Here is a 26,855-nt window from a genome sequence, read left to right as displayed (position 1 = left end):
CAAAAAAAAAACATTTCATGGCATGAGAGAGAGAAAAGGATGGAGGGAGGGATGGGGGCAGTGCAGGCGAAAGATGGAGGGAAGGAGGGAGGGATGGAGGGAGAGAGAGAGCAGGAGCGAGGGATGCTGAGGGAAATAGACGGTATATTCATAGCAGCAGCGGTATTTATAGCTGCCGGAGAGGAGAGGAGCAAGCGGGGGCGTGGCTTGGGTTGTGGCTTTCTCTGCTTCGAGAGAGCGAGAGAGAGAGAGAGGGAAAGGAGGAGAGAGGGAGCTCTGGTGTGTGAGAGAGAGAGAGCAGAGAGGAGGCTATTTGGCAGGAGAGGGAAGAAAGAAGGGAGGGAGGGAGGGCTGTTTTTGAGTGTGTGTGCCTGCGAAAAGAGAGAGGGAGGGAGGAGAGTACTGAGCTGAGAGAAATCTGTCAGATTCAAACACACTGCTCTCTGTGTGTGATAGATAGAGAGAAAGAGGGAAGAGAAGAGGGGAGGAGAGCTGAGGAGCAGACAGAAAGGGACAGCAGAGGACTACAAAGTGAGGTATGTACGGCTGTCATGCTGCTGTTGTTCATGAATCCAGGAGCAACCTGTGTTTGTGTGTGTGTGTGTGTGTGTGCGCGCGCGTGATTGTGGACATGCGTGACTATTGTCAATACATGCCTCTGTGTGTGTACACAGTTTAGTGAGTAAAAGGGAGACTAAATTCTCATGGGGTTTTGTAAGTGGACAAATGCATGATGGATGTAGGCTACTGCCTGTTAGGGGTATCAATTATGTAATATGTGTGCACCATTTTCAGTGTTGTTGCTGTGTGTGTGTGTGTGAGTGTGTGTGTGTGTGTGTATGTCCATGTCTGTGTAATTATGCCTACAAATGCATAGGTGTGTATATAGCCATTGTGTGGAGCACAGTGTTTTGAACCATATGGAGTGATTTATGGCCATTGCCAATATAACTCATACTCCTCCTCTGCTGTTAGAGCAGTGGAGCCTTGACTCCTCCTGCTTATCACCCATTAACAGCTAATTCACCTTGTCTCATTGTAAGTCGCAGATAAGTACATGTTTTGTTTTTTTTAAACACATGTTCTAAAGGCATCTACAAACTAATGTTCCCTTTGTGCTGTTGGTTTATAACGGAACAAAGGGGATCTTGATGCTAATGTAACACAACAGCCTGGCCTGAGACCCTGTAACCTAAAAAAGCTCTTAAAAATACAGGCAGAGCATTGTATTCTTTGATGATTTGAAGTTTACTTTCCCACAACAAAAGGAGGCCAGAGTTTAGAATCAGGCTTCTCAAGAAAAAAAAAAAAAAATCTCTGTGCTCATCTGTATCTGTTAATTTACCATTGACATTGTTCATTGTGGTTTCCCATTGATTCTAGTCATAGCCCGCATGTGGGAAATCACCGACTGCAATGCCTCTGTAAGTGGCCCTCAGAAAGCCTGACCTGGCAATGCACAGTTGCAGCCATTTATATGCTCATTTTATGATGCAAATCCCTCAACCTCAAACAGCAATGTGCCACAGTGATTGATAGCTTCTATCATCCTTTTCACTGTCTATCGAAAACAACTCAGCCACCAGTTGTGTAACATAGACTCTAAATCAGACCCATCCAAATATAGAAGTGTTACTCTTGCTCACAATGAAGGTATAACAGAATGAAGTGGAAGTGGATTTTCTTGGTGCATATACTGTGCTTGCACACAACCTGTAGGCCTATCCATTTTGTGTGAAAATGTGCAATCAGTAGAATGTAAAAACTGAAAACATAAAATATTTTCTGCCATGTTTCCACTAAACCCTAAACAATGGAAAATGACATGAACGGAAAATGAATAGGCCATTTATTGTTTTTTCCCTCAAAAACATGAAATCAAATAGGAGCAAGTTTATAACCTAGTAGAACAGAAACTACAACAAGAATAGACAGTGGAACCAAAACTAAAATTTCCTCTTACTGCCTCAGCTACCTAATAAATAAATAAATAAGATAAATGCAGGGAAATACTGGAGGAAATCTATAGGTCTGGCAGGGCCTTAGAAAGGGACATGGCCAGCCTGACAGTCTCTCGCTCCTCACACTGCACGACTGTCAGAGATGTTTTCATTTGCCTTTTTTTATTCCTCTTTTTTTCATTTTCGCCCTCCACCAGGACTGACAAGTATTCACTCTGCAAACATTACCTGTAAATGATCCTCTGCATAAAACTCTACCAGGGCAGGACCTCATACATATAAGGAGTCTCCTGTATGTGCTGCCTTATGTGCAATCTTTCACTTGCAGCTTTGAAACTCCAGTAGACCAAAGTTGTATTTTTTGGAAGCGATGAAAGTGAGGATTAAGCGTCGGCTTAAGACTTTTGTGAGATTTTGCAGGTATAATTCTCCCCAGAGAGTGCAAGACTGGGGTAAAACCTGCGGCACAAGTGTATGATATGGTTTCCTGTTTGCCGTGGCAGCTGCTGCACAAGCGGCAGTTTGAAAAGGATGTACGACAGTGTAGAGTGACTATAAGCACAGCAGGGAACTTTGTCAGAGATACGATGAATTTGGATTTTCCTACTTTGCATAGCTAATCTTGCATCGCCCTAAATCTTATGAGACATTCCAAAGGGAAGCTGGGGACAGAGCCAACAGGAGAGCGCTCTACCTGTTGTCGTGCATCAGTGTGCAGTCAGGTTAGCTGTATGGGTGACTTTTGGATTTGCTGAACTATGTTGCAAAATTGCACACACACTCACACACACACACACACACACACACAATATTGTGAACTGATGTGTCAGTTAGCTCGCAGTGGTTAAAATCACATCACCCTCAGTACTTTGAGGTCACCTACATGTTGTAACCTGGAGGCTCGGTATCCTTTCGCTGGGTACATTTCATTTGCACCATAATATAGTCAGCTAGAGTTATGGAAAACTACAATAAAATAAATCCATTCGCTTCCACAGAGCCATTTTTTGGCCATAAGCTGGTCTGTGGGGAAAAACAACTGCTGTAAGCTGTAACCTGACAGCATAGGTCATGCCTGTAGCTTATTATATGGGTTAATTCCATTACATTTCATTTTCGTCCCACACTTGCACTTCCCCCAGTACGCTAAGAGGATCTGTATACACTGGTTTTAAATGAATTTATTTTCCGTATGAATGCGTCTTGTTTGTATCCGGGGTGATGTTACAGACAAAATTTCCACATTGAATGGACAGTAAAATTCTATTCTGTTGTCTTTAGCCAACTATGATTTGATCTTTTGGATTTCCTCCACAACATAGGCCTATATTGCGATGAACTAGCCCATCTTCTTTCAGTCCAATCTGTATCTACAAGAGCCACTCCAATCAGTCTGCCAGTCAGGCAAGCATACTGCTGGATGTGGCTGGATGCGACGTGTGTACACAGCAGCGTCTGCGCAGCCCTAGCATGTCTAACAGCACAGATTACCATGTGATGATGTTGGACAACTCATGCATCCTTGTAACACGCCAGTGCTTATCTGTAACCATGCTGTGCTCGAGACAGCCAATTCCCACACACATTACAGATTCAGCCACTTGAGCGCATACTATCACAGTTCTGCAGAAACCTTGCATTTCCCAAAAGTCAACTTTTTCAGGAAGTGAGAAAATCTGGCTGACGGTCCTGCTGACACCCACGTGTATTTTCGACATTTTACACTGCATTAGCAATGCTTTGGCTTTGTCCCAGGGTCGCAGGGTCAGGAATGATTTTTTTTTACACAAGAGGCAATTTGCAGCTGTTACAAGACAATGCAGCTGTCAGTTAAAGTGGAGAAAAATGAACAAATTGGAGACGCATTTCCACAAGAAACAGATAGCATGTAAGTAGGTCAGCATAGCACAGCCTGGTTCGGCTCACTTCAGCTTGGCTGTCAGCAATGTGAGGAAACCCCCAAAACACTATCGGCCATTATAATCTAACAATTTGCCACTTGTATCCTGTATTAGTTCTGCTTAGTTTGCTCCATTTTTGCCTCAGAAGAAATGAGGGGGAAAAAATCCTCATGTTGGCACAATGTGCCGCTTGTATCCTCCTTTGGCTTCTGTCTACTAGTTTGTATTCATTATGTGTACCACAAGACTTCTCCATTGCTATGACCTTGACTTTAAGTGTGGGACACAGTACCTAGATAACCTCCATCTCTCTGCCCTTTAGGTTTACACCTCTTGGTCAATTGTGTTCTCTCTCCCATGTTTACTTTTCATCCATGCTCTCTCTCTCTCTCTCTCTCTCTTTCTCTCTCTCTCTCTCTCTCTTTCTCTCTCCCCCTCTCTCTCTCTCAGATCAATTACCAGCTCCTTTGTTCTGCACAGATTAAGGTCGCACACTGATGAAGGTCTCTGGAGCCTCCAAGGTCTTGGGGCCCTCACAGTCTCTTTGTAGTGGAAATGTCTCTTCATTTGTTGGCTGTATTTCTCCATTTACACTTCATTCCTCGCTGTTACTGTCATTCACAGGATGTCAGAGTTGACAACCGCTACATGGTTTTTGCTGAGGAAACAAAAGTTCAGGTCTAATTGTATATGAACAAAGTTATTCTAATATCAGATAATCACCACAAGGCAAAAATGATATCTAGCCCTATAAAATTAAAGATTTGGGGGTTTGTGGGCACAAAATTAAAAGATCTAAAGGATAGTAAGTGAAGTCAGTCCATAGGTTTCATATGATATGACCCAAGGATTACCCATGATGTATACTTTACATTTTGAAATGTTTCTTTTCTAATTTGCATGTATATTATTTTAAGACATTTCTAAGCCTGTTTACCACAATGCCATGGGTTAGTTCAGGCAACATTATTGTAAATCAGGTCATGATTAGGAGTGACTGTGTGTTTTTCTTTTTTTGGTGTTCTTTTTTTTTTTTTTTTTTTTTTTTTTTTTTTTTTTTTTGAGTCAGTCTGTCAAAGATCAAGGTTTGGGTTCAGGTACAGTTATTGTTCATTTAAGGTCATATCAAGTTTCCTCTTGGGCCTGATGGAGAAAACTAGCATGTACTGGCACTCATACCAGTGCACTGAAACTTGCTGTTGAGCAATCGTAACAGGATGTGGCAGATTGCTTATTTGTGTGTATGTGCCGGCTTATCCGTCTGTGTGCATATATGTGTGTGTAATAGAGAAAGGGCGGGAGGGAGAGCGAGTGTGTGATACCATCTTCTTGGTCGACAACGGTTTCCGCTGACTGATAAACATCCATGCAAATTGCAATGTCTAATGGAATATCAGCATTTTGACACTGCAAGGCCTAGGACTTGCCTAGGATTGTTAAAACCTTTTAAATACAACCCAGCTGGCATTTCAAAAATTGACTAACATGTCATTATATTCCCAAGGTGGCTGACCTTGACTAATGCATGCTTCAGTAGAGTGTAACACCTGCTTAGCTGCATTTCAAGTCATAATCTCTAATTAATAGCCATGAGTGACCCACACAGCAATTGTGTATATGGAGAGATATAGTTAATCATCATTACTTGAGACCCTCAGTGGATCACCACCCATTTTAAGGCAGGTCCCTAAATAGCATGGGTACCACTGCATCCCTGTGAAAGTCTGAATTTCTCAACTTTGCCTATTTTTTTAAACCTGTTTGCATGGTATGTGGAAGCTCTGTATGCATTAAAAACAGTGGAGAATGTGTGACTAAATCTTTGTCCTGTAGGTTAGTGGTGAAACCAAACCTCTAACCTCAAGTTGCTGAATGTCCTTCATTACTGCTGTTACTCATCGCCTCTCATCTTCCCCTCCCCCATCTCTCTGCCCTCTTACTGTCCCTTCTACACTCTGCCCCCCATCCCGCCGTCCCTCATATTAAATCTCCCTCTCTCTCTCTCCTCTCTCTGGTGTTGCTGTCCCTTTCTTTCTTGTCGTCTCTTGGCCTCATTTGTCCTCTCTCTCGCTGTCTCATTTTCTCTTTCTGGTCTCATTACGTCTTGCCCTCTCCTTCTCTCTTCCTCTCTTTCTCCCTATCTCTCTCTGTGTCTGTTACTTCCCACTGCCTCCAACCGTTTCCCCTCTCCATCCTCCTCCCTCTGTTTTCCTTCTCCCTGCTGCTCAAACAGGTTCACCTATGGAGCAGCGCTCCCGTCAGAAACCCAGGGGATTCCATGGACACATCGACCTGACCGACGTCCCCGCCGAGCACGGACTGTCAGCGTTGATGCAGACGTGCTGTGTACAGCTGTAGAGGGCAAGGGCGTAGAGTTGAAAGGTCGCAGACTAAGCAGCAGGAGAAAGGGCTGAAAGATTTAAAAGGCTAGATAGCGAGGACTGGAGAGGAAGCAGGGTTCAGGAAGTGAGGTTTAAGTGACGGTCGAGAATCAAAGGGGTCAAAGATGATGACATCACACGGAAAGCTAAGGAGGGAGAAGGGAAGTCTGGCCGAGTACGAATCACAGGTCAAAGGTGAGTCATTGTATATGTGTGTGTGCATGCACTGGATGCAGCTGCAGTCACGTGTCCGTCTGTGTGTATGTCTGTGCCCTTAACGTGCATCTGTTTGTGCATGTGCAGTGTGCAAGCATGCATATGTACAGGAGCACACATCATCACCCATGCATGAATGTGTGCGGATGCTCCACACAGCCATCCAGCTGTGTGCCTGCATGTGTGCATGTGTGTTTTGTGTGTATGGGTGTGTTATGGAGCCCAGTGGAAGTGCAGTGCTGTGTTTTGGAGGGTGCAGGCTGTGGCTGGCTGGCTGGCTGACTGGCTGACTGGCTCCCTGTACTGTACTACGAGGATGTATTTATAGCCAGTATTAGTGATGCTGTCTCCTCACATCCAGTCAGCCCCGGGCTGTGTACTCAGAGAGAGACGGAGAGAAAGAGTGAAGAGGGGAAAAAGAGAGAGACGAAGGGGGGTGGGGGGCAGATGGGTGAGAGAGAGGGAGAGAGAGAGAGAGAGAGGTGAGAGATGGAGCGAGGGTGGTGTTACTTAAGAGAATAATGTTTGGATTTGCCTTTACAAACCATAGTGCAGCACTGGGTTTCATTTTGCATATATGACTATATATATATATATATATATATATATATATATATATATATATAATAGAGGGATAAGTGGGGTGTATGTTAAGTGAGGTTTGTGTAATAATCTATGCATCTCTGTCGACATCTTCACTAAGGCAGTGGTTCCTAAATATTTTACATATCATAAACCCTCAAATAGCCACAAGCGGCACCATGGATCCCCATTATATTAGATTTTATCCAAGGGACCCATATGAGAAGACTGTTGTTGGGGATTTAGTTTTTATTTGTATAATTGCATGTACTGTAGATGGGAGAGATTATATAGGCAAAATATTTTACTCATATTTATACACTCTTTAATTGGCATTATTTCTAATGAATTAAATGATTAGGATATTAAACTATTCTTCAGCCACCCCTGGCTGTCCCCAGATCCCACTCTGGGAACCACTGGTCTCAAACTACATGTGTATGATTTATGTTTGTGTTTGCATGTCGTGTAATTTCTTGATTCACAAGATTCTGAATATGCATATGTGCAGTTGTGTGTGTCCTGTACGTATGTATGTATGCATATGTACATATGCTATCCTTCCATGTGTCATTATTTGTGTTCATTTTTCTGTGTGTGTGTTCATTTAAGCTTACCGGTATGCATTCACATGACTCTCTCTCTGTCTCTGTCTCTCCCTCCATCTCGCTTTGTCTTTCTATGTCTCTCTCCCAGACTTGCGGGCCCAGCTGGCGGACCAGGTGAAGATTTTAGACTCTCAGGTGGAAGTGAAACAGCAGCAGCTATCCGACCTCTCTGAGTTCCTCCGGCGCCGTGGCGACATCGAGGCCGAATACGCACGAGCCCTCGATAAGCTCACTGAGAGGTTCACCCACAAGACTAAGAAGTGAGTGTGTGTGTGTGTGTGTGTGTGTGTGTGTGTGTGTGTGTGTGTGTGTGTGTGTGTGTGAAAGAGAGAGAGAAAGTCTGGGTTCTAATTATCCGTGAGTCAGAGCAGATTTCGGTCTCAGTCAAGGTGGCAAAATTTACTTAGAATTTTTGAAAAGATGCATGTCTGTAGATTATATTTTGATTTGACAAAAAATCCTGAGTGGCAGTTTAGTTGCAATAATCAGCTCGTGTAGCAGTAAATCAGGTTTTAGAAGCTGGTGCACATCCCGGTGAAGGTCGATGGTAATATATTTTGGTCTGTTATCGAGCTGATGTAGCTTTGCTCAGTAGTGCTGATATTTTGGAAAGGCCTGTCCGTGGTGCTGAAGTTCTCGTCAAGCAGAATGTGGAAACTCAAGGTTTGGATGGCCGTCGGCTCTAACTATGGGTCTTTTCCACTCAGATTGTGATAGTGGCGCTTCAAAAGACTTGGGTCATGCTGGTCAAGCTTTATGGACTAATTTTATTGTCATTTTTTGCCATTTTGCCTGTAGCTCAGAGTGATTGCCACAGTGCCACAAGCTTAACAAAAGACTCATTTATCAACTCTTAAAACAATATAAACAATATATACAGGAAAAGTTGCTGGTACAATCATATTTCCTGTAGGCCCTGTGGTGGAAAATCACCCAATCCGGCAGCATGGACGCTTTTGCCCTCCCAATACATATAAGTGCTCCTTTTCTCCCTCTCCTCTCTTAATTCAGTTCAGTTCATAGCTTTTATTTGTGTGACCTGCACATAATGTATACATTTAGATGATTATTTATTTTTAAAATGTATAGCATTAACTATATAATACTAAATATCTATACTAAGGTAATTGCATTTGTTGTAGTCTTACCAGTGTAGGATCTTGTGTGTGTGTGTGTGTGTGTGTGTGTGTGTGTGTGTTTTGGACTTCTCCTCTCTTTTCCTAAAAGTGTCCATGAGTGATCAAGCGCATTAAGACAAGTTGGGACAAGTAAGGACGCGTCTCTCTCTACTGTGTGTGTGTGTGTGTCTGTGTCTATCTGTCTACCTGTCTGTCTGTGTGTCTCTAGGAAGGAGCAGTGGGGTCAGTCGGTGTGTCAGGTCTGGTCTGTTTTGCTGACTCAGACTCGTCTGGAGAGCCGGGAACACGCAGCGCTGGGTGACACCTGCTGCAACACACTCACACAGCGGCTGGCGCACAGCACCGAGGACACACACCGCCTGCACAAACGGGTGGGTGAGGGTTAGACACGCACACGTCCGACACATAAGCAGAGTTACACAGATAGACCCTGACAGGTACAGTGGTAGTCATCGCAGAGGTCCACCCTCCTCTTTCAAACAGCTACACACTGCAAAAAAAAAAAATCCACCTTCACAGGATATTTAGAAACGGAAATTTCACTCTATTTGCTAACTTTGAATGCTTCCTCCGCATTAATGTGGGGAATTCTGATAGGGGTGACATGATTTGGTTCAATTCCAGGAATTTTCTCAGACAACTGTCAAAATCTTGAAAGAATAAGGCAAATTATTCTACTATGTTACACTGATTTGCATCAGAAACAATCAAAATCATATCACCACTCTGACAGATTTTTGTTACTTGTCAACAGCTGATTAATTTTGTATTGTAGCATAAAAATCAAAAGACTGGCTGCCAGTGCTGAAATGTGCACTGATTTGTAAACACCATAAGGTAAGATTCACATAGAAGTAGACACATATGAGCATCGGTGGACAGTAACAAAGCACATTTACTTGAGTACTGGATTTAACCCTCCTGTTACATTCAAATTTACAAGCATTTTTTTTTATTAATTAGGGTCTGTTTGACCCCAACAAACCTCCAGAAAATTATTTTAATAAAATTTATGTTTATGTTTCAGGTATTTTATGTTTCTTGTTGACGACCTAAATAGCCCTTTAAATAAAACAAAACCCTTCTTATACATCAAATTTCTTGTGGGAATTATGTTTTTCCCTCCCAGATGTCATATGAATTATCAGTAATTCTATTAGGAAATTTTTTTTGAATATTAAAAATAGCATGTTTTAGTTCCCCAGTGTCATCTAAACTAAAGCAAATGTGTGTAAAATGTTGGGATTTCTTATATGTTTTATACAGCTAAAACAGCCTGGGGTCAATTTGACCCCAGGGGAACACCTATGAGTGCTAAATGTATACAGGACATTGAAAACATATCATCATATTCATTTTGTGTTTACCCACTTATCTCCATTAAATGTTAAGCCAAAAAATGACAATAATCGTGTATTTAGATATATAAAACACTGAATCAGGTCATATTTACCCCACCCAGCTGTGGTGAGTACATTTGTTTAGAGTGGTTCTACAGGCAGGTCAATGCAATCAGGTGGTTTCAGTGAGTTACGAGGTTCTTGTGAAAACAATGCAGGAATGTGTTGATGTTCAAAAGAAAATGTACTTTTGAACACTTAAGGATTTTTAAAAGCATGACTCAAGTAAAAATTTGACCGAGCAACTTTCAGCAGTAGTTTTCACTTGTTGTGGAGTAATATGTGACAAGGAGAATGTATATTTTGACTCAAGTAATGGGACTGTGCACTTGGTCCACCACTGCATATGAGAGTACTGAATGATGGTCAGATCATGAATTTGTCTCGCACTTGTCTCTGTGCAACAGTGGGCTCTGCGGCCCATTCATTTGATAAAATAGCACAAACTCATCTTTCTGAAATTACTGGTTGTCAGACAGTTTCTTAGTACCTTCTCGCAGTTGAAAAGTGAGCAGAATTTTAATTAAGCAGTAAGCCACTTGACGCTGTGCTTTACCGTGATTTCAGAACAGCAAAGAGGTGTTGTTAGGCACGACACAAAATGCAGTAAAGCCCTTTTAGCACCTCTGAAATCACTGAAAGCCCTGCCTCGAGTGGATTATTGCATTTACAGGATGACAGTGACACACCGGCACATAAAAAGATCACTATACTATATATAGGCCTAATGAAATAATAAAGAAATAATAATGACTTTGTTTTTCTGCCAAGCAATATAGTTCTTGAACAACAGCTAAACAATATGGTTGCTAAGCGACACATAGTATGAGGTTCGGTTTGAGACCCTCTTACACACACACACACACACACACACAAATACACAAACACACACGTTACAGATACGCAAACACACACATCAGACACACATACTGTATCTGCATAAGCCTCCTTACACAACTTTTGACAAAACGAAGACAGAGATGGATGGAATGTTATGCCTATATGTTTGCATATTTAAAGAAAATGTTTAAGTACTTAATTGTCCTTATTGTGTACACCACAGAGCAAAGAGGTTGGCATCCAGATGCAGGATGAGCTGCTGAAGGTCACCACTGAACTGCAAACGGTAAGCACTCTACGGTTTACTGACGGCATTTAATAAACTGAGGCACTAAGTCAGCAAGGACCAAATGAAAATCCTACAGGCTCTTAGCAACGTCAGCCATTATAAATAAATGTTTTATGAGATGATGATGAGTTGATGATTCTACTGCTCATTTTGATTGGCTGTTACTTTTGTGTGTGTGTGTGTGTGTGTGTGTGTGTCTGTGCTGACGAAGGCTCTGAAGACGTACAACCAGTACCACACAGACTGTCTGACAGCTGAGGGGAAACTGAAGGAAGCCGAGCGATTGGAAGAGAGACACACCGGCAAGTCAGCTGACCTCGGCCTCCAATCAGGAGGCCAGAGGCGGAGTTCCGTCAAGAAGATGGAGAGACTGATGGAGAAGGTAAATGCTGTGTGTGTGTGTGTGTGTGTGTGTGTGTGTGTGTGTGTATGTGTGTGTGTGTTGGAGAGAGAGAGAGAGAATGGGGCACAGGAAGTCTTGAAGTGACTTTTACCGCAATGCAAACCGTCATTTCCTGTCCCTGTTTTGTCTGTACTTTTGTTTTTATGCATATCTGACTCCTTTGTGCAGGAGTCTGTTAGAGTCATGTGGTCAACAACCAAACATATTCATACCTGAAACTGACTTTGGCACATGACCAAATATATCGTACTTACCTGAACACTTACCTGAAATGTTCATTTGAAAAAGGAAAAGCTGATTTTTTAAAAAAAAATGAGTTTTACATTGTGTTCAAATGTTTTTTGAAAAAGTCTTAAAAAGCATTAAATTGATGTGTGTGTTTGTGTGAGTTCCTGTGTGCATGCATTGTCCACTCACGTGTTTGTGTTCTCTGCTCATTGTAAGCATGTGAGTGCATGTTTGCATATATTTTATATGCATTTATGTGTGTCCCTTCTATCTCTTTCACGCCTGTGTGTGTCCACATGTGCACAGAGGCACGGCAGAGTTCAGGAGACCCAGCTGAAGTGTACCAAGGCTCGCAACGACTACCTGCTGAATCTAGCCGCAGCCAACGCCGCCATGAACAAATACTACCTGCAGGACATCAGCACTCTCATTGACGTAAGAAATGCACATTTTCAGTAGTGTCAGCTCGTGACTGTGTGGATGCACCCGCGTGTGTGAATGTAAGGGTGTTCAGTTGGCTCTTTCTTGCTCCTTTCTTTCCTTTTATTTGTAAAAAGGAGCAAGAGATGGTGAGAGTCAGGAATCAGAAAAAAGGAACAGAAGGGCTGTACAAAGAGGAGGGGTGTGATACCAAGATTAGAGAGAGGCAAAAGAGGAGAGTGATATTGTTGAATGCCAGGGAAGAAAAGCCCATTCAAAAGACAAAAAAGCTCATGTTATCCCTCCCTCTCTATGGACCCTACTTTCCCTTCTCTTCTTCACTTATTTTCCAGTTATCCTTCCCCTCCCTTCCTTCTCCCTTCCTCTTTTCTCTCTCCTTTGTTCCCCCAATCCCTGCCCCGTCATGTTCCCACCTCGATTTCCTGCATCTTTCTCTCCTTTTTTCTCTGTATCCCTCCTTCTCCCACTCCCTTCTTCCCTCCTCTCTCTGCCCTTCCATCCATCCTTCTCTCTTTCTTTTTCCTCCACCTGCCTGTCTCCCTGCAGTGCTGCGACCTGGGTTTCCATCTGTCCATTGAGAGAGTGATGAGGTGCTACCTGGCCAGTAAGTCACGCATCCAGAAGACGGAGGAGGCGGGGCTTAAGCAGTTGGAGGCGGCGGTGACGTCGCTGGACCAGGGCGGAGACAGGGACGCGTTGCTGCAGCAGCATGACACTGCCTTCTGCCTGCCGTTCAGATTCAACTACCACCCACATGAAGGAGACCAGGTCAAATTATTGCACATAATTAGCCTCGTGTTATGTTTGGGTCAAAACGACCTGTTTCAGTTTTTTCAAAACTAATGGAACATTATTGCAGATATTTCTTAAAGCACGATGCCTTCTCTACCTGCCTTAATTAGGGTATTGAACATGTGAGACAAAAAATATCTCATTGTGAGCACATAAATCCCTATGCCCCCCACATCTCTCTTGTTCATAATAAAAATTAGGAAAATGATGCTTGGGTTATTTTGACCCTGTTGTGAGAACGAAAGAAAGGAAAAGAGACTGAAAAGTAGTAAAATGCCTGCAAAATTAGGCCCAAATTTCTTTGATCCTTGCAAATGTAATACGAATATTAGATTGCCAGTTCTTCACACAGTCTGCACACACACACACTCACACACACACACACACACACAGCTCTTCTATGAACACAATATCCAAAAATCCAAGAAACACAAAACTTTTTTCTCACATTCTGACACCTAATAGGAGAGTTAAATCCTTATATGTGCTTATGTGTGTGTGTGTGTGTGTGTGTGTGTGTGTGTGTGTGTGGCAGGTGTGTGAAGTGAGTGCTGAGAGCCAGGTGAGGTACGAGCTGGAGACCAGGTTCCAGCAGCTTCAGTCTCGACTTGCTGCCGTTACCTTGGAAACAGAGGAGGTCAGCTTCTGTTAATTACTTTAACTGTCTCTGTCTCATTTTTGTTTCTTTCTATCTATCTATCTATCTATCTATCTATCTATCTATCTATCTATCTATCTATCTATCTATCTATCAATGCAAATGTCAATTATTGCCTAAGGTTGTGTTATGCATGATTTTGGCATAAAAATCCACCACTCTAAACCTAAGTTTAGAGAGGTGGATTTTTGGTTGCTACACTGCAACCGAAAAAAAAGATCATTCCATGGCTGTTAACTGATGCACAATATATTAACCTTATTCACACAAATGAAATTCTGGAGTTGGGTATAGTCACTTCTCAATGACCAGGAAGGGGCAAAATGCACTTTTTTATGAGCATAATAACGATTAAAAAATAATGCAAGACAAAAAATCATTTCAAATGAAGACATTTCCACTTTTATTCACACATTTGATCTTTTGGTATTCTTTGGTATCAAGCACCACATTTTTTTCCATGTTCCAGGTCAGTAAAACACTCAAAGCCACGCTCACAGCCCTGCTGGAAAATATCTGTGACAGCGACTGTAACCCCACCCCTGACATGCCCAGCAGCCTATCACACGAGCCCCCAGGAGGAGGCACCGCCCCTAAACTCACCCTCGCCAAGCGCCGAGCCAATCAGCAGGAGACAGAGACCTACTATTTTACAGTGAGTTGCTGCAATAGGTTACCCTGATCAAAACTTAGATTAAGACTTCCGATATTATTATGATCATATTAGATATTAGGACCATATCAGATATTATTATGATCATAAATATCATCATTAAAGGCTGTTTTTGTGTCTTGTTTGTGTCTCTTCAGAAAGTGAAGGAGTTCCTCACCAGCAGTTCTCTGACCTCCAAACTTCAAGCCAAACATGACCTTCTGCATGATGCCATACAGAAAGGTGCCATCATTCTAGCCCTCTTTTCTATGACTAACGCTGTTGCTGTTTTTACTGAAGTGGCTGTGATGGTTGTTATTATGACACCCCTGTAGCACTGGATTCCTTTTTCATTTGCCTATTGAAACATGCCAGGAAAATTGCTTGGAAACATCATTACAGCTTCATGAATGATCCTAGCAGAGTTTGGAAAATCTGCAAATACTGTGTATACTCTGCACCAGGGTCCTATTAACCCGGCCTTGTGCATTTCATGTGTTTTCCGTCTCTTCTCAGCTGAAGCAGTCGACAGCGACCCTTCAAGGTAAATAACGCTGATTTAGACGATCAAGAATAAAAGAATTAAACATGGTAAAAGAGTAGAGAAATGGAGAGAGGAGAGGACTTGCATATAATACAATTTTAATTAATCCAATCAAAATGGTGATTTTTCTGCGGTATCATAAAAGGTAAAACACATTGCTTTGATTATTCAAACTGTGGCTGATGATAGAAATGAGGAAAATATATAGTCTTTACACAGTCGTTTTTCAGTTTCAGTGATATCTGAAATTTTACAGCACAAAATGGGCCCAGCAGAGCGCCAAGCACTCTGAGACCTCTTTCAGAAGCACAGAGCAGCAGCAGCTGATACCCACATGTCAAAATGCCGTCATGCATGTTATTTATCATATTTCCCAGAATGCAATGTGCTCGGTCAGTGCGTGTTCGGAAGTCCAGACCCGTTTCCCAATTCTGCCACACACTCTTCACCACAGACATGCTCACCTACATTCAGGTAATGCTCATGCACACACACACACACACACACACACACACACACACACACACACGCTGCATATAAGTGCAAAGACATGCCTTGTGTAGCCACTTTTTTATTTGCTTTTGCTACACTGCGCAGCTCTTCAGCCCTCCAAAAGGGCTCTTTTTTTTTAAATCCTTCTGTGCTAATGCAGGATAGATGGAGAATGGGGGAATTCTTACAAAACAAACACACATAAACACACTGGCAGCCGTGTCCCCGCTGTCCTCACTGCTGCCTCCATGTGTAGCGTCATGCTTATGGCTTACTGCTGGCTTCCTCTCGTCTCATCCATTTTCCCTCTTTTATCTCTTCCTCTCTTGTGAAAGGGATTAAAATGCAGTGGCCTTTTCTGCCGCCTCCTCTCTCGACTCCTCTACTGAGTGTGTACGCCTGTTTTCCCACTGCTGATAAATCTTTACTCCTCTTATTTTTCACTGTCCCTTTTCTAATCTTTTTATTCTCTCTCCCCCTCTGTTTCTCTCTCTCTCTCTCTCTCTCTCCACTTTGCTCTGCTTGGCTTTGTGCAGAAGAAGGAGGAGAATGTCTCGGACACAGGTAGTAAGAACCCTCCATACCCGTGGCTGGTTATTTACATGCGGGCCAGTGTGCTGTTTGTTGTGTGCGCATGTACTGACGTTAGACTTATGCATCGCTTTTAGTGTAAAGATGGCCTTTTGCTTGCACCTCACTTCAGCCCAAACACATAACAAGTAGCTGTTCTCTATGACTCACTCACTGTTATTCTGTCTTGCCCATCATGCTGTTCCCTATCTTTCTATTTCTTCTTTATCATCTTTTTGTGTAGCTGATATATTTCCCACATCTACCTCTTCCTCTCTCTTTCTCTCTCTCTCTCTTTCAGAGCTCTGGGCAGCAGATTCCTGTGGTGGTTGAAAGCTGCATCCGTTTCATAAACCTCCATGGTGAGTCAGACTTTTACAGCAGAGCACTAAGCCATGCTGAGAGAGATCTGAATGCTCTGAATGGATAGGTGGTACAAATTGTACGTGCATGCATGTGTGTGCATTTTGTGCGTTTATGGCTGGAACCCCAGGCATCTGTGAACATGCAATATGACGCCAGTGTGTGTCTGTGTGTCTTGGTCACTCAGGCCTCCACCATGAAGGGATATTCAGAGTTCCTGGGTCACAGAGAGAGGTGAACCACATCAGAGACGCCTTTGAGAGAGGTACAGTCAGACTCTGAAATACCAGTCGCTGCTCTTTTCTTACAAATGTGCTTCTCATCCCCCAAAATAGCGGACATGAAGCATCCTCATTGCAAAGTACTTGTTAAACTGGCAAAGTGAAGTGTCACTGATTCATCTTTTTGTCACTCTCTACTGAATGATTGTGGCTGAAATGATAATCCCAATTATCCTTCTAATCATTGTGATCGCATAACTGTGATAGTTACAATAATTAGTTTTGAGCAGTTAAGTAGCAAAACTGTTTTATTGCACTTTTTCTGACATACACAACAACTTGGCCTTTCTAATTGCATTACCGCATGCTATTTAATAAAGCATAATATCTTGAAATTAAAGAAACAGTTCAACCAAAATGCAAAAAACCCAAAACAAAACAATTTTTCTACTTAGCTCTAGTGCAATCTATCCATCTACACTATATAGATAAAAGTGTTGGGACACACCTCACATCACTGAATTCAGGTGCTTCCTGTATAAAATGAAGCACCTAGCCATGCAGCCTGCCTTTACACACATTTGTGAAAGAATTGGTCGTTCTGAAGAGGTCCCTGAATTCGAGCACAGTGCTGTAAAAGTTGTGTAATAGGACGCCACAGTTGCAACAATACCATTCGTGAAATTTCTTCCCTCCTAGATATTTCACAATTAACTGTAAATGTTCTTATTGCAAAGTGAAAGTCGCCGAGTGCGTACAAGTCGCCAACGCTCTGCTGACTCCAAACCTCCTCTGGCATTAACATCAGCACAAACGCTGTGTGACAGGAGCTTCACAGCATGGGTTTCCATGGCCGAGCAGCCTCATGCAAGTCTTACATCACCAGGCACAATGCCAAGTGTTGGATGGAGCGGTGTAAAGCACGCCGCCACTGGACCAATAATGCTTCTCTATCTGGCAGTCTGATGGACGATTGATGGGGTTGAGGTCAGGGCTGTTATAGCTGCAAAAGGAGGACCAACTCCATATTAATGCTGATGGATTTAGAATGGGATGTCATAAAAGCTCCTGTAGGTGTAATGTGTAGGTGGTCCAATACTTTTGTCCATATAGTGTAGATCATTTTTGGTGTGTTCTTCTATTCTGTCTCAATCAGTCTGGCTGGTTGAGCAGCTCAAGTGTCAAAAATTTAACTTGAAAAATGCAACTGCAACATCTTATTCCAAAAACAATGACGTGGACACCCAGCACAATCCACAGCCTTCAGGCACTAACAGTTTTGTTGGGAACTATTTCCTGCCGAAGAACACCAGCAAACTGTATTTTAATCTTTAGAGACAAATGGCTTTGGTTGGCGAGCATCCAACTATTCATTTTCATAAATCACACATTTAAGTTCACACATTATCTGGGTATTTTGTACTCACACATATGTGCATTCATTGTCTCTCGGAGTATGTGTGCAGCTATTATGTGGTTGTGTGTGACTGAGTCTCTGCGTGCATGTCTATGTGGGTCACTGTTCATTCATTCATGTATGTGCAGTAACTATAAATGGTATGTGTTTGCATGCATTCATTTGTATATGCCTGTGTTAATTCCCTGTAGGAGAGGATCCTCTGTCAGACAGTGAGTGTGACCTGGACTCTGTGGCCGGTGTGTTGAAGCTCTACTTCAGGGGCCTCGAGCCTCCACTCTTCCCTTACGACAGCTACTCTCAGCTGCTGGAGTGTGTCCGTAAGACCCCCTAATATAACCTCTATATGTGCGCATGTACAGTATGTGGGTTTTGGTGTGTTGATGTGATTTGTTTTCAAGTGATACTCATTGGTTTCAGTTGTGCTTTCCGCTTCTGATTTATTTGTGTATCAGTTAGTTTCAAGTAAATGATGTGTCGGGGGGTGTAGCAGCTCTTTCTAGTACATTTAACATTTACAGCGACAGAGGAGTTGTTGCTGCAATGTCACTATCCAAGGTGAGCAGTCACACAGAAATGCAATTAATATGTCAAAAGAGTGATGTACTAATGCACAAATGGTGACTTGAGGGAACATCAGACCGCACTGTCGTAATTGTACAACACCATGCACAAGCAATCTAATACTACAGTGAATATTAATGCAGCTTTATACAGCTAAAGTCACCTTCACTACCCTGGATTTACACCAAGGCCTTTCCAATTAGTCAATAATGTTTGATCCCAATGTTGATTTTGACATGAACAACAGGCTAATGGGACGGCTGACACTGCTGCTAGCTTGGAAGAGCCCGTCTAGCAGTTCAGCAACTAAACTGTATGAGCAGGCTGATGTAACACTCTGGGGAATAAATACACCTGCCATGTTGCAAACAGCGAGAGCAGCCATGCTACCTACAAACAATATGTCAGAGAGCGTGCTGCAGACAAGCAAAAGCTAATAAGCCAACGTGTCATGTGAAGGATCAATATACCAGCAACCACTAACAAACCCGCCTCACTGTCTGCTTTAAGCTCTGTCTACAAATGCCTAATAGACATGTTTCACAGTAGCCATTCTGACTTGAAGAGCACGGTGAACACAGGAGTTACCGATGACATTAATAAAGGTTGTGTTTGATTTATATGCATCAGAGTCTTTCCAGTGAGCCAGCATGACCAAGGCCTTGCAACGTGGCTCTGTTAGACTTAAATGGAACAGATCCTTAACTAACATCATTAGCAACACTTATGTTCACCCTGTCATGTCAAAACGACCGCTGTGAAAAAGGTCTCCTCACCCAGTTGTCTTTAAAGGTGTGCTACACAAAAAATGGCTGAGTGCTGATGAAGTGAGGATCCTTTAGATTCAAATGACGAACTGCATGAATTAAGTGTAGTATATAATATGATGGTGTGTGATATGTAATATGATGGTTGAGTTTATGTGCTTCTCATTGTTGTACTGTCTTACTGATAGATTACATGTTCATTTCACATTTTTGTAAATTGAAACTGAAAGGATCCTCGCTTTAATCGACCCTCTGCAGCTTTGTATAATGCCCTTTTAAGTGGAATTAAAGAAAGCCTCAGCATCCAGTTTTCAGGGGTTGTAGTGTGGGTTTCCAACCCTGCTGCTCTACCTCTGTTACTAACTCAGCATACCAAAACATTTTTCTCTCATATGCCTCATATACTGTATCTTATGCACTTTATCTGCTATGCATCTGACCACAACACTAAGTCAGGCCTTAAAATAGTGCTCACTGTTTCCTCTGGTGTTAAACTGGCAGAGTAAACTTCCTGCCATTTGCCAATTTCCGCCCACCCTTAGCTGGCATATAATATACTTTTTCTCACTAACAGAAAAAAACAACAGCCAATAACTATACTATCTTTCTTCCTGTCAACTGATAAATTAATTTATGTTTGTTTGCTTTTAATTGCTGCTGCCAGACATTTAAACACCTGGGTTATGTTGCTAGGTACACTGCCCTCAGTCATTTTGCAGCCTGACATAAAATGTCTACAAGGGGCTAAGGGTCCTAACCAACCCACTGGGTGAGGTTTTGGGGAGATGGTTGCACATCATAGGTTGCACCTATAATGAATCTAAATCGGTTTGCCTCCACAGCACATAACTCCCCCCAGCCAAGTTTTTTCCACTCGACAGTTTCCCAGTTTATCCACTGACCCCGTTTTGCCTGAGAGATAGACTTCTTGCTGCTTCCCCCTGCTGATGTATTTGGACTATCCCTCCCTGCCCATGCATCCCCCTGCATGATGCATCCCCATGATTGACGGTGGTATTTGAAATATGAAATACGAACAAATCCATCAACTCGACATTTTGGGGGAATGTTTCTCACTACAGCAGCAGACACTCGCTTTTAGCATTCCGTCTGCACTGCGACGTCTCTATTGTTAAACAGCACAGCAGGCAAGCCTGTAATGCTAACACAGGTAGATGTGAGGTGGAGCAACTTCTGCACCAGCTGCTGATGAGTCTCATTGTCTTGCTCTGTCTTTCTATCTCTCACTGTCGCCTTGTGATTTACAAAGGAGCAATCCCAGTTCTTCCCCCTGTTCTGATGCAATAATTCTCTGTCCCAATTTCTGCAACCAACTGAGGCTGCAAACCTACCTGCAAGATGTTTACTACCCAGAAATATATTTCCTGTCAGAGGCCAAATAAATAAACCTAGGCACCTCAGCAAGGGGTTATCAGTGTAGTTTCATAGTACCTGGTGCTACGATTATTTATGGGTGTGACTCCAGATCGATGTTGGCGGAATATAGGTTGACTTGTCACGTGTGGTTTCTCAGCACCTCAGCGGCTGACAACTAGCAATGAAACTACATTTATTGTGCTCTCAGGAGTTGCTCTGCAATAACTGAATCGTACAACACTTGTTTTACAATGACTTTTGCCCTCCTTTAAGGCTTCATCTTGTTCAATTTCTCTCCCTGTCCCTCCCCTCTCTCTCTATTAGAAATCGAGGGGTTGACAGAGAAAGCTTCCCAGATTAAGGCGATTGTCTCCTCCTTCCCACGGCCTCTCCTCATTGTGATGCGTTACCTTTTTGCTTTCCTCAATCAGTAAGCTACTACGCAACCCAGTGTTGGATACTGTAACATCTGATATAGCCATACAATTTGATTATGCATGTCTACAACATCAATAAATTGTGTGTGTGTGTCTGTTCAGTGTGTCCCAGTATAGTGATGAGAACATGATGCAGCCGTACAACCTGGCTGTGTGCTTCGGTCCGAGCCTGCTGAGGGGGACCGAGTCTGGTGACGCTGTCGCCAGGCAGCCACAGGTCAACGACTTGGTCAAGACCATGATCCTCCAGCATGACAGCATCTTTCCTAGCCAATCAGAACTGCCGGGGCCTGTCTATGAGAAGCACATGACCCTGGAGCAGGAGTACTGGTGAGACACAATTAGTTACTGTATGCAATTAGTTGTGATGGCATAATGCTATGAAGAAAAATATGTGATTGTTGCCTTTGGAAACAGCAGCTGCAGAAATTGTCATGGTGCATTATGTCATATTTGGTTAATTTGCATTTATAGGGGAAATATTTTTATTGATGGCTCACGTTGTCTACAAACAATACACTAGCTCCATATTGACCTTTTCCAATTCCTGCAGTGTATCATATTCCTGCTGAAAAACTAACTCCATACATTTCTGCATCAGGATAATTTGTAGCAAATTAAACACGAGCAAAAGCTCTACATTGATCCTGAGTCGGTGGTTAGCATAATGTTTGACACCAGACCCGAAGTAGTTCCAAGCATGTATAACAGCTTCCCCCAGCCCCTTTTTCATGGTTCTTCACCCTCTTAAAACAGAATTTCATGCCAAGCCAAAGGCGTTTCTGTGCAGCTCTGAATGCTGTGTAAAGACAGCTTAATACTATTAAGCTGATCGCTCTCTAAAATTGAACACAAGCCTTCCAGCCTATAGAGAGTGTCCACAGAAAGCTCCAAACCCCAAAAGTAAAAGAAAATTCTGAGAAAATGGCTGTTTTTTTCCCCCTCATTAATGTACAAATGAACCAAAAAAAAGAAAAATGTAGTTCTGCAGAACATGAATACATTTAGAGTTGCACAAGCACCAGCTAAGTGGTACAAAGAGACTGTGATTTCATTTGGCATTTCAAATTGCGCAATGAAAGAAAAACATGATATGCACCAAAGCTGTGGTGTGGTGGTCACCCCAACTGTAACACAGAAGAGGAAGTGACCATAACTTTCGCTGCTCTGCTTGTACTGCAGTGAGCCAATCACAGAGGAGGGAGATGGAGAGGCTGAGCATTTGCACAGTGAGGATGGTAAGCACAAACACACACACACACACACACACACACACTTCAGACATGTTTGCAGGAATCATAGGTCAGGCAGAACACGCATATCTCATATGCTGCTACATATACCAGAAAGCACATAAATCACATTCACATTTACAGATGTGAAAACCAAATGAGCCTTGCATTTACACTGTATTAAATCACCGTATTAAATTATGAGTCATAGGACACAGTTACTAGGCAATATAATACCCTCGGTTCTGAAACATGATTCATGTAATAAATTAATTTGTAGTTGTTCATTATAACACAGTGCATGTGTGTGTATTTGTGCTTGAATTTGTATGTGTGTGTGTGTGTGTGTGTGTGTGTGTGTGTGTGCAGAGTGGGAGGCAGTGGCCATGTTTGACTACGTTGCGAGATCTCCCGCTGAGCTGTCATTCAAGCAGGGAGAGCTCCTCATCCTCCACAGCAAGGCCTCGAGCGATTGGTGGAGAGGAGAGGTGGGCGGGGTGAAGGGCCTAATCCCTCACAAGTACATCAGCGTGCTGGATGGGTGAGTGGCATTTCTGCTTGTAACAGCTATTCCCTGCCATGGCCAACATGATTCTTCCTCATTACCCTGTTTCCTAAAGCGGGTCTCAGATGGATCGCCACATGATGAAAGTGCTAACTTGCTTTGAGAAGGCTGGACACCAAGTTGAGACACTCAAGCTGTGATCCAAAACTGGACTATACACTCATTCTGACAGTTTTTTAGTATGTCGTGTTCACACTCTAAAACTGTGAAAATGCAGTATAGTCAAGAATGTCAACTTACTCAACTCCTTAAGTATTTTGAGTGTGCAGTATGACAGTGCAGTCATTTCCGCTTAGTAAAAAAAATGGTGTAGCATGTTAAATTTCTATCATACTAATTCCCAAAGCAGTGTGCTATGGAGATTAGCGTGCAGTATGTACTGTTTAATCGTAGTATGTAGGGTGCTTTTGGGGCACAATTTAAATCTCATTAGGTTCTGAGTAGAAAATAATGCCAAGCTCACTTGAGTCTTGGTCAAACAATGTTGGCACGAGCATTTTCTCATTTGTTTTATCAGTCTTAGGCGCCAGATGGGTTGTGTTTGCCACATAAGGACAATACAATGAGTGCCATGAGATTTAGACTATCACAGGATTAGAATTAATTTTCTGTACACATTTGACACATTTTGTTGTCTGATTTTTCTCGACATGGTTAGCCCCAACAGGTTATATGCATTATGAGCATAAGCCTGTTTTTACACCATACACTATATCACACCATAGAAAAAATGCCCTCAGCTTTTCATATTGCATATAGTACAAATATGTACTATATGCTTATATGTGCTTATATGTACATTTCTGTACCTGTTTTGTCAGATTAAGGAAAGCACTACTATTAAAATCCAGCTAAACTCAATTTCTCTCCAAATGTATGTTGTTGTTTTTTCCTAAAATGACGGAACTTAACTCCTATTTTTAAACTACAGCAATTAATATGCTTGGATGTTGTGCATGTCGTAGTGAAATGTATGTTGAATATATTCTCTCCTCTTCTCCTCCCTCAGGTCAGAGCGAGGGAAAAGGGAGGAAGGAGGAGGAGGTGGAGGAGGCAGCACTGGAAACCTGACAGTAGAGGATTCACAGACGGAGAATACAACTCGGTATGCTTACACACACACACACACACACATACACACAAACACATTGCAAACTATGCATGCGTAAACACCCACAAATGCACCCACGCATACACATGCACAGCCACTTGCATGAATGTAGACAGCAAAATCCACACAGACACACATATGCATGCACAAATATATATATACACAAAAATACTCACTTCCACACGGATGCACATATCAAAAGCTCCCCTGAGCACCCATACACACACACCTGTGCACAAACTTTCATGTAAGTGTACACAGCATGAGGAAACAGAGTTTATGTGTGTATTTTAACAGGATGCGGGTGAATAGCGACAGTGCTTCGTTGCCAGGGAGACAGAGAGGAAGTGAAGGGAGCCCCGTCCGAAAGCCTCCAACCTCCCCTGCCACGCGTCACCTACCAGGGTAAAAGCCTCACACACACAGCACACTGGATGAGTTATAGCTCTACTCTAAGGCTTTACCGAGTAACATGCTCCACCAAGCATTGTATACACACAATTCACATTACGATACATTTAATATCTACCTATATCTGCCACGCAATTGTTTGTCTCACATCTTTCACCTTTTAAACGTCTCTGTCAGGTCCCAGGAGCGAAGACACACTCTGGACAGTCTGAGGCAGGGCGGCTTCAGACCCCTAGACAGGCCTCCACCTGGAGCCACAGACAGACCACCGATGGACAAGGTCAGCAGTTCTTCCCATTTGACCTTACTTGTGACAATCTGTGAACTTAATTTGAAGAGATTTTAGCATGAAGTGGAATTCTGAGAGCTTTCACTTGACGCCATGTGGAATTATTTTGTGATCCTTGTAGTAAAATTAAGGATGCAAAATGATTTGAGTGCAATCTTTTCTGCCAAAATTGCAGAACTGAGCGCTTACAGGGGATGTAACACAACCTCTGGCAACCATGTTGATAGTCCTCAGCTCAGCAACTGTCTGTCTTTCTAAACTTACAACATGACGGGACTCAACGTTAACTTTTTTTTTTTTCTTTTTTTTTTTGTAGATCTGTTCTTGTATGTACAGTTACGCAGGAAGCATCTGCAGGAAACTTCCACATTGCAACTTTGCCCCAGGAAGATATAACCTAATAGTTCTTTCACAAATTATCATTATTAACCCAAAAATGGGTAGCGGGACTTGTGTGTAATTTTGGAACCTGTACTGCTGCTCTGTGGATATGAATGGAGAGAAACAAATACAGTATTTTGGATTAGCACCCCGGGCGAGCACGTAGCAACTTTACAGTGTCACAGTAACACACACAGAAACAAATCTGCCCAGTCAGACTTTTCATTTTTGCTTGCTGCATTATTGAACTGACCTACATCCACAACACGCAGTCTTTCTCCTATAAATTTTGCACTGCTGTTCTTTACTTAGTGGCAGATATGCTTTATAGATTTGTGACGCAAGTATAAAGCTTATATACAGATATTCCAAAAATGTTCATCTTCCTCTCTCTCTCTCTCTCTCTCTCTCTCTCTCTCAGGAGATGATCAGTCGTCAGATGAACTCTGTGTTTAAGGAGCTCCTGTCTCGCCAGCCTGCTCTGCAGCCCAACACCGCCTCCCCCGCTCCTCCTGCCTCTTCCTCCTCTTCCTCTCTTGCTCAAGCCACCCCCGCTGCCAAAAAAGGGGGATTCGGCCTCAGAGGGCGGGCCCTTTTCAGACCAGTGGACCAATAGAGAGAGGAGGATGACTGTGGAATTACTGATTGATTGATTGATTGATTGATGCATTTGATGAAGATGTTGATTTATTTTTCTGACACGTGTGTTATATTTGCTCGTCTCTGCCATCTCATAGTGCCACTAGTCTCGGTGCCGTATTACAGTCTGTCCAGTGTGTCTGTTTTCCAGCTGGATTTGGTCTCTTTCTGTTCTGATTGGTTTTGTTCTTCAGGCTTTTCGCATATTTTTGGGAGAATCAGGGATGTTGCATCACCAGTGATATCACCAGACTGACATTTAGACAACTGGTCGCCATGGTAGCTACATCAACAACAACATGAAGGAGAAATTTCACTCGACTTAAGCTGCCCCCTAGTGGCAGGTCTAAGATCAGCTCACCCTTCTGAATCCCTATACTGTATTTTCAAAAAAAAAAAGAAAGAAAGAAAAGAAAAGAACAACTGATCTGGGGCCTGTGTCTAGGAGTGCCTTCACATCTTTTACTCTTCACATTTGTGTCACTTGGGAAGGCCTAGTCGGTCAACACTTCTCGGCATAGTCAGTGTTAAAAATCAATAAATAAATAAATAAACGTTTGATCTGGCAAGATGCAGGTAGGGAAGTTCAAAACTATATGAAGTGAGACCAATATTTTCTAGCAGCATGCAGTGTGCGCACACGTACAGACACACACACACACACACACACACACACACACACACACACGCAGATGAAAAACACATTCCCCCTAGTATGTGATACATGGCCTGACAGCTATAGGCCAAAACTCAGGGCTTTTGCAGAGTTAGGGATGGGCTAACTCAGGGTTGGCTTAGAAGGAATAAGGAAGAGTACGAGTATCTCACTCAGGGCTTTGGTTGACTTACCTTTCAACTGGAAACTGTGTCCTAGCCTCAAGAGCCAAAACGGCCTCCGTATCAGAGAGGATTCAAGGACTTCCTCTGGTTTAAACTGTGAACGCAACGGTGATACTTTGGAGCCGCGACCGAGATGCGACTCTC

General features: G+C 42.7%; 1 protein-coding gene across 2 annotated transcripts; it reads left to right on the top strand.

Moving 5' to 3' along the window:
- The first annotated feature begins 371 nt into the window (after positions 1 to 371).
- arhgap4b (Rho GTPase activating protein 4b) lies at positions 372 to 26,400 on the top strand. Of its 2 annotated transcripts, none has more exons than XM_030055886.1 (24): positions 372 to 536; positions 6,096 to 6,438; positions 7,738 to 7,909; positions 8,997 to 9,159; positions 11,252 to 11,314; positions 11,529 to 11,699; positions 12,255 to 12,383; positions 12,936 to 13,157; positions 13,717 to 13,818; positions 14,309 to 14,494; positions 14,650 to 14,734; positions 15,008 to 15,035; positions 16,064 to 16,091; positions 16,399 to 16,459; positions 16,648 to 16,725; positions 18,290 to 18,418; positions 21,131 to 21,236; positions 21,346 to 21,573; positions 22,426 to 22,481; positions 22,845 to 23,016; positions 24,050 to 24,145; positions 24,449 to 24,556; positions 24,740 to 24,842; positions 25,654 to 26,400. In XM_030055886.1, the coding sequence occupies exons 2-24, from the start codon at positions 6,369 to 6,371 to the stop codon at positions 25,846 to 25,848; spliced, it is 2,751 nt and encodes a 916-aa protein (XP_029911746.1). In that variant the 5' UTR covers positions 372 to 536; positions 6,096 to 6,368; the 3' UTR covers positions 25,849 to 26,400. The 2 variants fall into 2 exon arrangements, with proteins under 2 accessions (XP_029911746.1, XP_029911744.1); XM_030055884.1 differs by lacking the exon at positions 16,064 to 16,091 and adding an exon at positions 15,413 to 15,509.
- The last annotated feature ends 455 nt before the right edge of the window (positions 26,401 to 26,855 follow it).

The sequence above is a fragment of the Myripristis murdjan genome, chromosome 7, assembly GCF_902150065.1.
Source record: "Myripristis murdjan chromosome 7, fMyrMur1.1, whole genome shotgun sequence".
Taxonomy (NCBI): Eukaryota; Metazoa; Chordata; class Actinopteri; order Holocentriformes; family Holocentridae; genus Myripristis; species Myripristis murdjan.
Note: the sequence above shows the minus strand (reverse complement) of the source record. Positions and strands in the feature narration are given on the sequence as shown.

Bases quoted from the DNA above. Each gene is read 5' to 3' on its own strand.
- arhgap4b (XM_030055884.1), top strand. From the start codon at position 6,369: ATGATGACATCACACGGAAAGCTAAGGAGGGAGAAGGGAAGTCTGGCC. The intron at 12,384-12,935 runs GTAAGAAATGCA...GTCTCCCTGCAG, and splicing joins ACATCAGCACTCTCATTGAC to TGCTGCGACCTGGGTTTCCA. The intron at 16,460-16,647 runs GTGAGTCAGACT...TTGGTCACTCAG, and splicing joins CCGTTTCATAAACCTCCATG to GCCTCCACCATGAAGGGATA.